Source organism: Podarcis melisellensis (genome assembly GCF_964234715.1).
Source record: "Podarcis melisellensis genome assembly, chromosome: 18".
NCBI lineage: Eukaryota > Metazoa > Chordata > Lepidosauria > Squamata > Lacertidae > Podarcis > Podarcis melisellensis.
Window position 1 is genome coordinate 9864795 of NC_138536.1, and position 14447 is coordinate 9879241.

General features: G+C 40.2%; 1 protein-coding gene and 1 long non-coding RNA gene across 2 annotated transcripts in view; one reads left to right on the forward strand and one right to left on the reverse strand.

The window, feature by feature from the left end:
* LOC309361010 overlaps window positions 1-9961 on the forward strand; it is a 51463-nt gene extending 41502 nt beyond the window's left edge. The window contains exons 7-8 of the long non-coding RNA XR_014164285.1: window positions 72-219; window positions 9832-9961. This is a non-coding gene — a long non-coding RNA (uncharacterized lncRNA). The remainder of the gene's footprint in view (window positions 1-71; window positions 220-9831) is intronic.
* The window catches only part of LOC309360977 (vomeronasal type-2 receptor 26-like), a 34578-nt gene that overhangs the window by 1470 nt on the left and 18661 nt on the right, over window positions 1-14447 (reverse strand). Inside the window, exons 3-6 of the mRNA XM_081895988.1 lie at window positions 14127-14418; window positions 13021-13830; window positions 9736-9963; window positions 100-226 (exon numbers count right to left, since the gene is read on the reverse strand). Coding sequence (XP_081752114.1) covers window positions 100-226; window positions 9736-9963; window positions 13021-13830; window positions 14127-14418 — 1457 coding nt within the window. The remainder of the gene's footprint in view (window positions 1-99; window positions 227-9735; window positions 9964-13020; window positions 13831-14126; window positions 14419-14447) is intronic.

A 14447-nucleotide genomic window follows, 5' to 3' on the forward strand; every position in this document is an offset into this window, starting at 1 on the left:
CAACAATGTCTGCAGAAGCCTCACAAAAAGTTTAAGAGACTGGATTTCTGCCCTGTGTTTACTCTCAATAGGAATACCTTCCCCCTTGGAGTCACCCACCTTCCTGGGCGGAGAAGGTCCCTTCCGCACACCGAGCACAAGCATAGCAGCAAATGGGCTTTCCTTCTAGAACCACCTTGGCATATCCAGGTCGACATCTTTCTGTACACCTGGAACGAGGTACAGCCTAACCAGAAGGACAAGAAGGTGCCACAAAGAGGAACAGTTAGGAGTATTTCTGGGTATGTAATTCACTCATAGGGATGTGGGTGGCACTGTGGGTTAAACCATAGAGCCTAGAATCTAAAATGTTGCAATCACAATATTCAGCATTACTAAACCAAGAAGTAGAATGGAGAATTAAATCCATGAAGCAAAAATATTTTGAATCAGCAAATAAAACGGGGAGGCTATTGGCGTGGCAATTAAGAAAAAGCAAAAAGTGAAATGTGATTAATAAAATAATATTGGAAGACACGATAATAGAAGACCCAGATGAAATAGAAAAAAAGTTTCTCCAATTTTATGAAAAGTTGTATGAAAAAGGAGAGGAAGATAATGCAGAAATAGAAAAATACTTGGAAAAATGCAGAGGGGAATACTTAACTGACGAAGAAAGAGCACAACTAAATAAGAGGATTACAACGGATGAGATTAAGGAGGTTATTAAGAAGATGAAACCTGGGAAAACACCTGGACCGGATGGATTGTCTTCAAAGTATTATAAGATCTTAGGGGAATATCTTGCTCCGGTGCTTAGTGATGTTATTAATGATATTTTGCAAGGAGGGAAGATCCCCGACTCATGGAAAGAGGCACACATTACACTAATACCAAAAACGGATACTGAAAAAACAGATATAAGAAATTATAGGCCGATATCGCTGCTTAACAGTGATTATAAAATCTTTGCAGATATTTTAGCGAACAGACTCAAGAAGTACTTAACTAAATCAATTCATAAAGACCAAGCGGGATTCCTCCCTAACAGGCAATTGAAAGATAATGTACGGCAAATATTAAACATTATTGAGTATTTAGATCTTAGGATAGACATTCCGGCGGCGCTAATTTTCATCGATGCCGAAAAGGCCTTCGATAATGTTTCTTGGAAATTTCTATTACAATGTATGAAAATAGTAGGAATAGAAGGACCTTTCTTGGAAGGCAAAAGCAATATATTCAGGCCAAAGGGCTAAGCTGATTATTAACAACAATCTTTCCAGTTCTTTTATCATTGCGAAAGGCACAAGACAGGGATGTCCACTGTCTCCCTTTCTATTTATTATGGTTTTGGAAATAATCGCAAATAAAATAAGGGAAACATCAAAAATAAGAGGGATAAGAATTGGAGAAAAAGAATATAAATTAAAGGCTTACGCCGCAGATTTGGTACTGTCTTAAGAGGACCCAATAGAAAGTGCCAGTAATGCCTTAGAGCTGTTAGAGGAATTCGGTAAACTGTCTGGGTTTAAGTTAAACAAGAAAAAAACTAAAATCTTAACAAAGAATCTGGCTGAAGATGCAAAAAACCAGCTGGAGCAAAAAACAGGTATTAAAGTGGCGAAAAGGAGGCGGCGCGAACGGCAATGGCGGTCCTCTTCTAATACTGAAGGGGAAGCTCCGCGGAAAAGGGTCGTCCGCTACGGCGAAGCGGAGACCCATCTTGGAAACCCGCAGGCAGCAAGAGCATGCGGTCTTGAGGCTCGGTGGGCGCCAGAAGCGACCCCCAAATCGTTGAAGGAACCCCGTAAGGGGCTCCGGAACGTGGAGGGGGTTGCGGCGCTGTGAGCCGTTTCGCGATCTGAGGAGTGAAGCCGCGCTGCTGCTGCTGGTGAGCGCTGACCTTTTTTCCTGCAAACTACTGATTTGAAAGAAAGCTACAACCCGTGAGTAAAGACTGACTACTAAAAATTTGGGACTAAAATAGTGAATTTGGCTGAAAGCGGAGAGACGTGGAAAAAGGAAGTCCGCCTTCCGCTGCTATTGAACTTGAAAGCAAAGAGCTGGAGGAGTGGAGGCGTAGAACGGATCTCTTTTAAATGACAGATTTGAGCACCCATTGAACTTCTTAAGCAAAGTAAGGACTTAAAGCTTATGAACTTGCCTTTTATTTGAGCTGTGGCAACATTCTTCTATTGGAATTACAATTTAAATGAGAAACCCAGGGATTGGAGCTGCCTGAGAGACTGAGAGACTGTCAGTTTTACAGATTTTGCTATTGTGTATCAGAGCCTGCACTTATCTGAGGGTGCTTGACTTGAAACTTTGAAACATCATTTGCAACACCAGTGTGCACTGCTAGAAACAATGTGGCTGCCAACATTGACTCTGCTTAATATCTGCTATTGAAGGTTCCTGGATATAAAATTTGATTTTTAACTTTAACAGAATTGGACTCTTCCCTAAAGACATTTTATGCTCCCTCTAGAGGATTGGGGATTTATAACAGCGGCATCACTTTACTTTCTCTTTCCCTTCCTCCGGCTTTGGATTTTCTCTGGCTTCTGTTTTCCCATGGGAACAACTCAGCTTGACCTTGACTCCTAGATAACACTGGAATGAGTGGCACAAGAAGAAGGGGAAGAGCTAGACAAACAACTATAACAACTTTAACATCAGCCTTGCAGACACGTAGATCATCTGTACCGACTTTGCCTTCAGAGGAAGAAGCAGCCTCACTGCCACAGATAAGGGAGGGAGAGACTGAGCAACTACAACTAGAGGACATGGCCTCAGGAACATCTGCTAATATCTTAGAGAAGATTTTTGAAAAATTGGAGTCTTTGGAAAAGAAGGTTGATGAGCAAACAGCTAAAATTGATCAGAACACAGAAAGTTTAAACATATTAACAGGACAAGTAGCACAGAACGTGCAAGCAATTGGAGAGTTGAAGGAGGCCACAGTAGAGAATCGGAAATTGGCTGAGGACACTAGTCAAAAGCTTGAAAATTTAGAACAAGAGGTAAGACCACTCGGCAAACAAGTAAGTGAACACCAGACCTATCTTTCTATGATTGAACTGCGGAATCGGGAGAGTAACCTTAGGATCAGGTCGGTACCAGAGGCAGAAGAAAGCAACCTAGCTGAGTTCCTGACTAAAGAATTTTCCAAATTTTGGAATTTGGAGGAAAAGGACTTTAAAATTGTTTCAGCTTTCAGGCTTGGAAGGCTTGCAAGAAAGGAGAAGCTCAGAGACTGTTTGATAACATTGAGATCAAAGGAGGAAAGGGACAAGATTTTGGGCCTACACTACGGGAAGTCACTGGACATTCTGGACAGAAGAATTGAAATTTACAAAGATATCCCTAAACAGCTGTTGGATCTTAGATCCGCCTATTCTGAACTAGCTAGACTACTAAGGTGCAACTCAATTGTTTTTAGGTGGGAATTTCCCCAAGGACTTTCCTTCACCTTCAGAGGGAAGAAAGTTAAAATTAGAACACTGGAAGAGAGAGATAAATTTCTGTCTACATACGAAGAGGACCTTCAAAAAGGAATTGATTCCCCTTTTGGGCCTGGAGCACTGGCAGTACCTGCACCTTCGAAACCAGAAGATCCATCGAACAAAGCACCACCCCCAGAAAAATAACCAGACTTATTCAGGATGTCTCTGCAACTTTTGAGCTGGAACATTAATGGCTGTAACATTCCAGAAAAAAGGAAAAAAATATTTCACATATTGAAAAAAGAACAATTGGACATTATTTGCTTGCAAGAAACACACGTGACTAGGCTCCACAGGAAAGTATTAATAAACAAAAGACTTGGCCAAGAATTTATCTCTTCGGACAAAGTAAAGAAAAGAGGGGTGGTGATATACGCAAAAGAGAGCCTGTCATCTAAATTCTTATTCAAGGACGAACATGGACGAATTTTGGCAATTGAAATACAGCATCAAGGAGAGAAGCTTCTGATATTAGGAATTTATGGACCAAATGAAGGGAAATCGGAATTCTACAAGAAGTTGCATGAGACCATGCTGGATTTTCTGGACTATGACAACATCATCATGATGGGAGACATGAATGGGGTTGTTTCAACCTACATGGATAAGTCACAGAATCAAAATGTTACAAAAGACGGCAGACTACCAAAAACCTTTTTTGAAATGACAGACAATATGGATTTGATTGACATCTGGAGGACAAAGAACCCCTTGGGAAGAGAGGGAACATTCTTCTCTGAAGCCCAGCTGACTTGGACAAGAATCGACCAAATTTGGATATCTAGAGGTCTGGCACCTAAGGCCAGAAAGGTGGAAATCTGCGCAAAGACCTGCTCCGACCATAATGCTATAAAGATGGATATGACACTACTACCAACCGGCTCCTTTAGATGGGAAATGAATGACAACTTATTTAGAGATCAGGAAATCATTAAGAAGGCCCAAAAAGCTTTGAAGGACTACTTTGAGATAAATATGAACATTACTGTGGAAAAAAGGACCATCTGGGACGCAAGCAAAGCGGTGATGAGAGGGTTCTTGATACAACAGAATGCTGTAAAGAAAAGGATACAAAATGAGAAGAAAGACAAGATTTTGGACAAAATAAAGGAATTAGAGAAGAAGTTAAGGTCAAATCCGAAATCACAGGCGACCCTGAGAGAAATTAAACTACATCAAGCACAATATTCTAAACTGATAAACCAAGAAATAGAGTGGAAGGTCAAATTAATGAAACAAAAAACGTTTGAGTCGGCGAACAAATGTGGAAAACTGCTAGCTTGCCAGTTGAAGAGAAGACAAAAATTAAATACAGTTACAAACTTGGAAATTGATGGAAGGAACATTCAGAACCCTGTGGACATTAGAAAGTCTTTTCAGAGATATTTCAAAAAACTTTATACTCAAGGGCCACAAGATGAGGCAGAGATTAAGCAATTTTGGGGGGGAAATGGACTACCAAAACTCTCACAAGAACATAGAACAACCCTGAACTCTAGAATAACACAGCAAGAGATTGAACAAGCCATTCAGAACATGCAACTGGGCAAATCTCCAGGGCCAGATGGGCTGACCTCCAAGTATTATAAAACACTAAAAGACTATTTGATACAACCACTTATGGAGGTTAGCAATGAAATCATGGAGGGGAAGAAGGCGCCGGAGTCGTGGAAGGAAGCTTTTATCACATTGATACCAAAATCGGAAGCTGAAAAGACACAACTTAAGAATTATCGTCCCATCTCTCTTTTGAATGTGGATTACAAAATATTTGCAGACATTTTGGCAAGCAGATTTTAAAAAGTTCTAAATGAAGTAATCCACAAGGACCAGGCAGGCTTTCTCCCAGGTAGACATCTGTTTGCCAATACAAGGAACATTATTGATATCTTGGAACTTTTGCAAACAGATATAAATACAAAAGCAGTCTTAATTTTTATAGACGCGGAGAAGGCCTTTGATAATATTTCCTGGAAATTTATGAAGGGTAATTTAAAAGAAATGGAGGTGGGACTGGGTTTTGAGAATGGGATTGAGGCGATATATTCAGAGCAAAAAGCTAAATTGATAGTCAATAATGTGGTTACCGAAGAGTTTAAAATTGAAAAAGGAACACGACAAGGCTGCCCTATCTCCCCTTTGCTATTTATTTCGGTTCTGGAGGTGCTCCTGAACATGATTAGAGGGGACCGGTTGGTGAAAGGAATTCAGGTCGGAGCGAAACAATATAAACTTAAAGCCTTTGCAGATGACCTAGTTTTGACCCTGCAGGAGCCAGAATCTAGTACGAAAAGAGTATTACAATTGATTCAAGACTTTGGTCGGGTGGCGGGATTTAAACTAAACAAACAGAAAACTAAGGTATTGGAAAAGAACTTGACAGATACAGAGTCAGAACGGTTTCAGAGAGAGACAGAACTAAATGTGGTTAAAAAAGTAAAGTACCTAGGGGTAAACATAACAGCAAAAAATCTGAGTCTATTTAAAGATAATTATGAAAAATGTTGGTCAGAAATTAAGAGAGACTTAGATAGTTGGACCAAATTGAAACTTTCTTTGTTAGGCCGAATTGCTGCTATCAAGATGAATGTATTGCCAAAGATGTTGTTCTTGTTTCAAACACTTCAGATTGTGGACAAGACAGAGTGCTTCCGGAAGTGGCAGAGAGATAACTCTAAGTTTGTCTGGCAGGGCAAAAAGCCCAGAATTAAGTTTAAGATATTAACTGATGCGAAAGAAAGAGGGGGCTTTGCCCTGCCGGACTTAAAGTTATATTATGAGGCCGCAGCTTTCTGCTGGCTAAAAGACTGGCTACTTCTCGAAGACACTGACGTGTTGGATTTGGAAGGGTTTAACAATGCTTTTGGATGGCATGCATATTTATGGTATGACAAGGTTAAGATCAATAAGGCCTTTAAGAACCATATTGTCAGAAAGGCAGTGTTTAATGTCTGGACAAGATACAAAGACTTATTGGAAAACAAAACTCCAAGGTGGCTTTCACCTATGGAAGCTAAGGCCCGAAAAACACCCAATATGGAGGCCAATTGGCCAAAATATTGGGAGATACTAGAAAAAGATGGAGACAATTGGAAATTGCAGAGTCAGGAGAAATTGAAGGATAAAGTGCAAGACTGGTTACATTACGCTCAGATCAAAGAAATTTTAAAAAATGACAAGAAGTTAGGGTTCCAGGTGGAGAAATCGAAATTAGAAACAGAACTGTTAGAACCAAAGACTAAGGTACTTTCTAGAATGTATAACTTGCTGCTAAAATGGAACACTCAAGATGAAATGGTTAAATCTGCTATGATAAGGTGGGCGCAGGATATTGGGTATAACATCATGTTTGAGGACTGGGAAAGGCTGTGGACTACTGGGTTGAACTTTACTGCATGTAATGCTTTGAAAGAAAATATAATGAAAATGATTTACAGATGGTACATGACCCCAGTCAAACTGGCAAAAATATACCACCTGTCTGATAATAAATGTTGGAAGTGTAAAGAAAGTGAAGGAGCATTCTTTCACCTCTGGTGGACATGCCCTAAAGTGAAGGCCTTCTGGGAAATGATATATAATGAACTGAAAAAGGTATTTAAGTATACCTTCACTAAGAAACCAGAGGCCTTCCTCCTGGGCATTGTCGGCCAAGGGGTCGTAAAGAAGGACCGAACCTTTTTTATGTATGCAACAACAGCAGCAAGGATACTCCTAGCGAAGCATTGGAAAACTCAAGATTTCCCCACACTGGAAGACTGGCAGATGCAACTGATAGATTACATGGAACTGGCCGAGATGACAGGCAGAATTCGAGACCTGGGAGAAGAGAGGATGGAAGAAGACTGGAAGAAATTTAAGATTTATTTACAAAAACATTGTAATTTGACTGAATGTTAAGCAGGCTGCTAAATCATAAAGAATTGGGCACCACTAAATTAGATAGAATGAGGAAGACAAGTGAGATTAAGAAAATGTGAACCATTTGGGAACTATCAGATTATAAATTAAGTTTGAGGGCATATAATGTGAATAAGAGGATAATTTGCTGGAAAATTTCTTTTCTTATGATGAAAATGGGAGCGGGAGATGAGAGGAAGTCCAGAGAAGTTGTGAAAATATGTTATGACAGATATTCTATTGTGAACCAATTATGTATGCATATTGAAAAACTTTAATAAATATTATATTAAAAAAAATAAAGTGGCGAAAAGGGTAAAATACCTGGGAATATGGATCTCCCCGAAAAACATAAATTTAGTAGAAGATAATTACCCCAAGGTCTGGAAAGAAATTAAGAAAGACCTAGATATTTGGAATAGGTTGAAACTATCCTGGACTGGAAGGATGGCCACAATTAAGATGAGTATTCTTCCAAGATTATTATTTTTATTCCAGAACATCCCGGTGATTAGAGGTACGGCATGCTTTAAGAATTGGCAAAAAATCTTAGCTAAATTCATATGGCAAGGGAAAAGGGCAAGAATTACCGGTAAATTTAAACTCCTCACGGACCTAAGAGAAAGGGGGGGTTTGCAGTTCCGAATTTAAAGCTCTACTATGAAGCTGCCTGCCTCTGTTGGATAAAGGAATGGGCCACTTTAAAAAACACAGATTTACTAGACCTAGAGGGCTTCAACATCAGATTTGGCTGGCATGCCTATCTGTGGCATGACAAAGTCCACAAAGGCTTCTCTAATCACATCATTAGAGGTTCGCTACTTCAAGTCTGGAATAGGAATAAAAAGCTTATTGAAAGAGATACACCCTGGTGGCTCTCACCAATTGATATATTAACAACTAAAAAATTAAATTTGGAAGGTGAAAGATGGACATATGAAGATCTCCTAGTTAAATCAGAAAGGGGATGGAAAATTAGACCATATGAAGAGTTGAAAGATAAATTAGATGGATGGATACAATTTCATCAAATTAATGCACTGTGGTATGACCATAAAAAAACAGGGATGAGTGAAAAAAAGTCCAAATACCAGGTGGAAATCTTAGAAAGTAATACTAAACTTCTATCCAAAATGTATAACCAACTGTTGGACTGGGAAACTAAAGATGAAGAAGTGAAAGGAGTCATGGTCAAATGGGCCAGAGACCTTGGATATAACCTGGAATATGACAGATGGGTAAAACTTTGGAAGAGAGATATGAAGTTCACAGCATGTGCTGCCCTCCGAGAAAATATGGAGAAAATGATGTATCGTTGGTACATCACCCCGGCAAGACTGGGGAAGATGTACAAGTGCAAGTAGATAAATAGGTAAACGGGAAGGTAAACGGTGTTTCCGTGCGCTGCTCTGGTTCGCCAGAAGTGGCTTAGTCATGCTGGCCACATGACCCAGAAGCTGTACACCGGCTCCCTCGGCCAATAATATGACCCCAGAGTCGGTCACGACTGGACCTAATGGTCGGGGGTCCCTTTGCCTTTACCTTAATTCACACATAGAGTGAATTCAAATGGATCTCTGGAATGCAGCCTTTGACCCCTCATCAGGGTCCTTTCAACCCCCCCACTGGCCATTGCTATGACCAGAATATCTTGTTCTTCATAATTTGTTCAGGACAACTGAGGTTTGCACCACAGAACTCTGTTTCCTCTTCTCCATTTACCTGTTTCCCTGCTTAATAAATTTAATATGACTTTTCCATGTATTGGTTTCCCTCACTCTGTTCTTGAGGCATGCAGGGTTTCCTCTTATCGCTGATGAATTTCCTAGTTATTTCTAGTACATATGCCATTCCTTAACATTAACTTTATATTACATTAGGGTTTGTTATTTTTTAACTTCTCATCCTTCAACAACAGCTGTGCACTTCTCAATTCCTGCAGATACAATAGTTTAACATTTGCAACATCTAGAAGTGAACTGACTACACAAATCCACAATAAATGAGTAATTATCATTTCTAAAATAAATTACTTTCCTTCCTTCTGCATGTATGAAATCCCAATAGTTCACTTTTATTAGGGGCTTTCCCTTTTCTTCTTATCTATGTAGTCCTTTCAGTTGAAGATTCTGGTGTCTTCTCTGAGGACCTCTGGGCTCTCTCCTTTCTTTGAGCACCCCAAATTCCCCTCCTATCTCAGCTGCTGTGGAAAGAAGGAGTGGTGCTTGCAGCTGTTATTGACGGTCAAGACACCATTGGGCAACCTGATATGGTCATTTTTCAGCGGTTGTTTAAGGAAAAACATAATAAGCATCTCCTCGCCTTCTCCCTCTGTGATTCCCCCTACCTTGTTGAATTCCTTAGGCCACTCAATGGCTTCTGGGTTAATGGTGAACTTTATGCCAGCAGACGTCTCTCTCCTTATATTCCCAATTTTCACAAGGTCACGAGACTTATTGGGATAGATCGCCCAGTTCATAATATTGAAGTCTCCTGGCAGCTTCCAGTTCTCATTCAAGCACAGCCTGCCTCTGGAAGTATTCAGACACCGGATTTCTCTTAAGAAAGGGTGAAGCTGGAATGACAAGAGAAAGCACCAGCATTGAGAAACCTTGAAGCCAAGATGAATATCTCAGTCCTACTCACTTCAGCCTCTTATGATTTGGGGCTGCGTGTATCTCATGTAGACTGGAATTCCTTTTTTTTTAAAAAAAAATTATTAACGTTTTAAGAGTTACAAAAAGAAAGAGTAAAAACACCATATTAACCAAAAACAAAACTACACATCACAATAAGGAAAAAAAAGAAAGAAAGAAAAAGAAAAAGAAAAAAAGAAAAATAAAATCCATTAAAAAACACAGTGAATCTTCCCATAACTTATCTTTCATTTGCTTATTTCCTTGACCTCCTCACACCTCCCTTTTTTGTATTCTAGTTCGGTTAACTATTTCAGCAAATCCTTTCCATCTTTTCCAATTTATTGTCCTGTAATTTATCTTAATATAATGTAACTTTACTTTCCCTCCTTTCACCAATTAACAATCTATTTTTTCCTAATCCTTTATAGCATTTCTGCTAAAACCACATAACTTCATTCCAACATCCTTCTAACATTCATTAATTTTACAATGTTTCTGTAAATAGTCTTTGAATTTCTTCCAATCTTCCTCCACCGATGTAGACTGGAATTCCTATTCAGCTATTTGTATTACAACAGACCCAGCAAGTGCCCCAATTTTCCAGGGATGTCCCTGAATTAGAGACAGTTTTTCATTTGATCCTGAAATTCCCCACTTTTCCTTAGAATGTCCCTATTTTCATTGGAGAAATGTTAGCAGATGTGGAGTTATCCAACCTACAAGGCGTCCAAGCCTATATTGGGAATTCTTTATTTTTTTTTATTTGAGTATGAATTTCTTTATGTTGGGAGCTGCCCAGAGTGTTGAGGCAACCCAAAAAGATGTGTGGGGTATAAACAATGCTATTTTTCTAGAAAAGAAGGTGCCGGAACTCACCATGAACACCTCCCTCTGAGAATGGCAATGGCACCCACCTGAGAGGTGCCAAAACTGAGTTCTGAGGAGTTCCCCCCTGAAAAAAGCCCTTGGTATAAACAGTAAAATTATCGTTATGGAATGGGATGGTTCTATTTTCATCAGAGAAATGTTGGGTGGTATGTTACTAATACTAATAGTAACTATGATATTTTACAGCTCAGCCCCCCCAATAATTTAAGAAAATTATTGAGCGAATGTGTGGTCCCTGGAGCCGGAGCGCAGCGGCAAAAATCAGGGAAAAATAAGATCTGTCGGTCGGTCGGGCGAGGGAAGGCAGAATGCTTTCCTGCATTCTGCCTCAGGGTCTTACTGCCCACCCGCTTCTGTTGCTGCGTTTGCTCAAACTCAACAAAGAGCAGGGAATCCCCTGCCCTCCTGGCAAGCAGAGGGTTAAGGAAAGGATCGACTCCTAATTCTTTCCTAGTCACACTGCGTGCAGGGGGAGAGAGAGAGAGAGAGAGAGAGAGAGGGCTGGCTTGGGGGGGACGACTTTTGCCTTCCTTTCCTCCCCCCACCCCGTTATACCCCTCTCCTGCATTCTTAGCCAGCTGCTTCTCCGCACACCCCTCTTGTGCTTCTTGTCCCTTCTGTGTTTTTCCTTCCCTCCCCATTTAAAACGTGGTGACAAAGCACGGATCCACATGGATCCTAAGGATTTTTGCATTGGGTCACCCCAAATTCACCATCAGATCACATTACATGTCCATGGCTACAGTCTGTACCAAAAAAAAAACACCCACCCACTGTTGCCTGGGGCTTCAATGGTGCAAAAACATGGTTACAAAGCATGGATCCACAGGATCTTTGCACTGGGTCACCCCAAATTCACCATCAGATAACATAGCATGTCCATGGCTACAGCCTGCACCAAAAAAATCACGCACCCACTGTGGCCTGGGGCCACAATGGTGCAAAAACGTGGTTACAAAGCACGGATCCACATGGATCCTCAGGATTTTTGCATTGGGTCACCCCAAATTCACCATCAGATAACATAGCATGTCCATGGCTACAGCCTGCACCAAAAAAATCACGCACCCACTGTGGCCTGGGGCCACAATGGTGCAAAAACGTGGTTACAAAGCACGGATCCACATGGATCCTCAGGATTTTTGCATTGGGTCACCCCAAATTCACCATCAGATCACATAGCATGTCCATGGCTACATCTTGCACCAAAAAAATCACGCACCCACTGTTGCCTAGGGTCACAGTGGTGCAAAAACGTGGTTACAAAGCATGGATCCACATGGATCCTCAGAATTTTTGCATTGGGCTACTCCAAACTCACTGTCAGATATTTAAAATCTTTATAAAATAGAGAATTAAATACATACAGAATGTTAAATTTTCAGTTTCGAAATATTAGTACTAGTTTAGTACTGTATTTATATATTACTATAGTACTGTATTAGTTATTTTCAAATACTTAAATATTTTTAGGGTGTAAGACCCAATTAAAGCCCGTTATTTACATACAGTATTACAGTATTTACATACAGTATTAGGCATACTGTATTAACTTTATTAACTGTATTAAAGCATTAACTTTGAGATATTATTTTTATTTAATGAACCCTCAGCCTTATTTAAAGTAAGCTTAAATTAGCTATTTCACTTATTAATCAAAGCGCTATTACTGTGCGACAGCAATATTTTATGTTTTATTCTTTTAATGATAGTTTAGGATTTATTTAAATATCATTTCAGTCTTTTCAGAGCTATAAATTCACTGCTCTGTAATAGTCTATAAGCATAATTGTTACTGTAAATTAAATTAGCTTTTTACGAAAATACCGTGCGTGTTTATGTTTTGTTTCTTTTTTCAAAGCCAAAAAGTGTTTCAGGCTTGTCGAGTTTCCCGGAGTGTGGAGTTATAGAGAGTCGAGTTTTTGGGGTTCTAATGTTGATCATATGACTCTAAAATACTTTTTAAAAACTTTAAAACTCACTAATTTCCATCTAAAATTTAGAAAACTTCCCGGGGCAGGACCCCGGTATGGGCCCCCCCAATATTTTTTATAAGTCGGCGCCCCTGGTGTGGACTGCAGGTTGCAAAAAGGGGAAGGAAATACCTGCCACGGCTGTAGCCTTTGAGGTCCCCATTGCTCTCCTTCCTCCACCATCAGCCTCCTCTGGGATCTAGATGAAAGCGAAGCATGCAAGGCCTGAGCCACAGCCTGAACATTGATGTAAGTGCCATAGCTGTCATAAGACAGGACTCTGTCACGCTCCTCTTGGGGCAATGGCTGCAGTTTCTCCTCCTCTCTGCATCTTATCCTGCCTTTCACAGCCAAGAGATGCTTTGAATATGAACTCTGAAATGCTTGATTGAAATAATCCTCAAGATTGGTCTGCAATTTATATTTGTCACCTTTGCTGCTCCTTATTCCAGTCTGAATTGCAAAGGACAGAGAACCATGGAGGTGCTGGAATACATTTGGAGGGAAGTAAAAGCCAATTCTGATTTCTAGCGAAGCTGTTGTGATCCAAACTTTCGCCCCTATTTCCTTCACATATAGTTTGTGTATTACCATGAGTGGTGTGATATCCAGTGCATTGGTTATATAGGTAACAAATACCCCAACTTGTCTCCATAGGGAAAAAGGTTCCCCAGGCCTGATAAATTGATATAGATCTTTTTCTGGTACTCTTTTAGATAAAGCAATGCAGATCCCTTTGCTGAGCATCAGAGGTTTCACAGCGCTCTCAAATCTTTCTCCACTGTCATTGTCTGGAGTGCAGAGGCCAATCCACGTCCATCCAAAATGCAGGAGCAATTCAATAATCCCCTGGTACTGACTTTCCTCTTTGGGAGTCATCCGGTAGACAAAAGGGAACAGGGTGGTACCTTCAAGAACCTGGACATTGAAGCTATAACTGATCTAGGAAGGAAAGCAAAAAATCAGCAATTTTATTTTATTTCAGCATAACAGATATTTAATTATTTGAAATGACTGATATCTATCTAAATCTCTGCTGGCTGAGGCTGATGGGAGTTTTAGTCAGAAACATCTGGAGGTGTCAAGTTAGTGAAGGCTCAGTTTTGAAAAAGGAATGTTGGATCCATAGCTCAGGATTTTCCCATTTTTAAAAATATCCCCACTTGATCTCTCCAGAAAGAAAGTAGAATTTTATGCAGTTGAAATTCTCTGTGCTTCCATGCTCTCCCACTACTTACCTGTGGGATTTTGTAGATGCCTGACAATGCTGAAATCACTCTTGAGATGACAGTATTGCCTCCTTCAAGAACAGCCAGCAGGCGATTCTGTTCTCCACAGTGATAATTGGGAATATTGCATCCACTGCCTGCAAGCAGCTCTAGCATGGCGTCCGAAGTCATCCTTGCATCGAAATAGTTTTCATAGATGTTGTAGCCAAGAGTAATGTTGGGTAAGAGCCTGAGATCCTGGTTGATCTCTTGGATGGTGAACAGGAAAGACAACATGTGCCAGTAGAACCTAGTTGCCTCCCTGCAATAAATGAATCCTTTAAAAAGAGT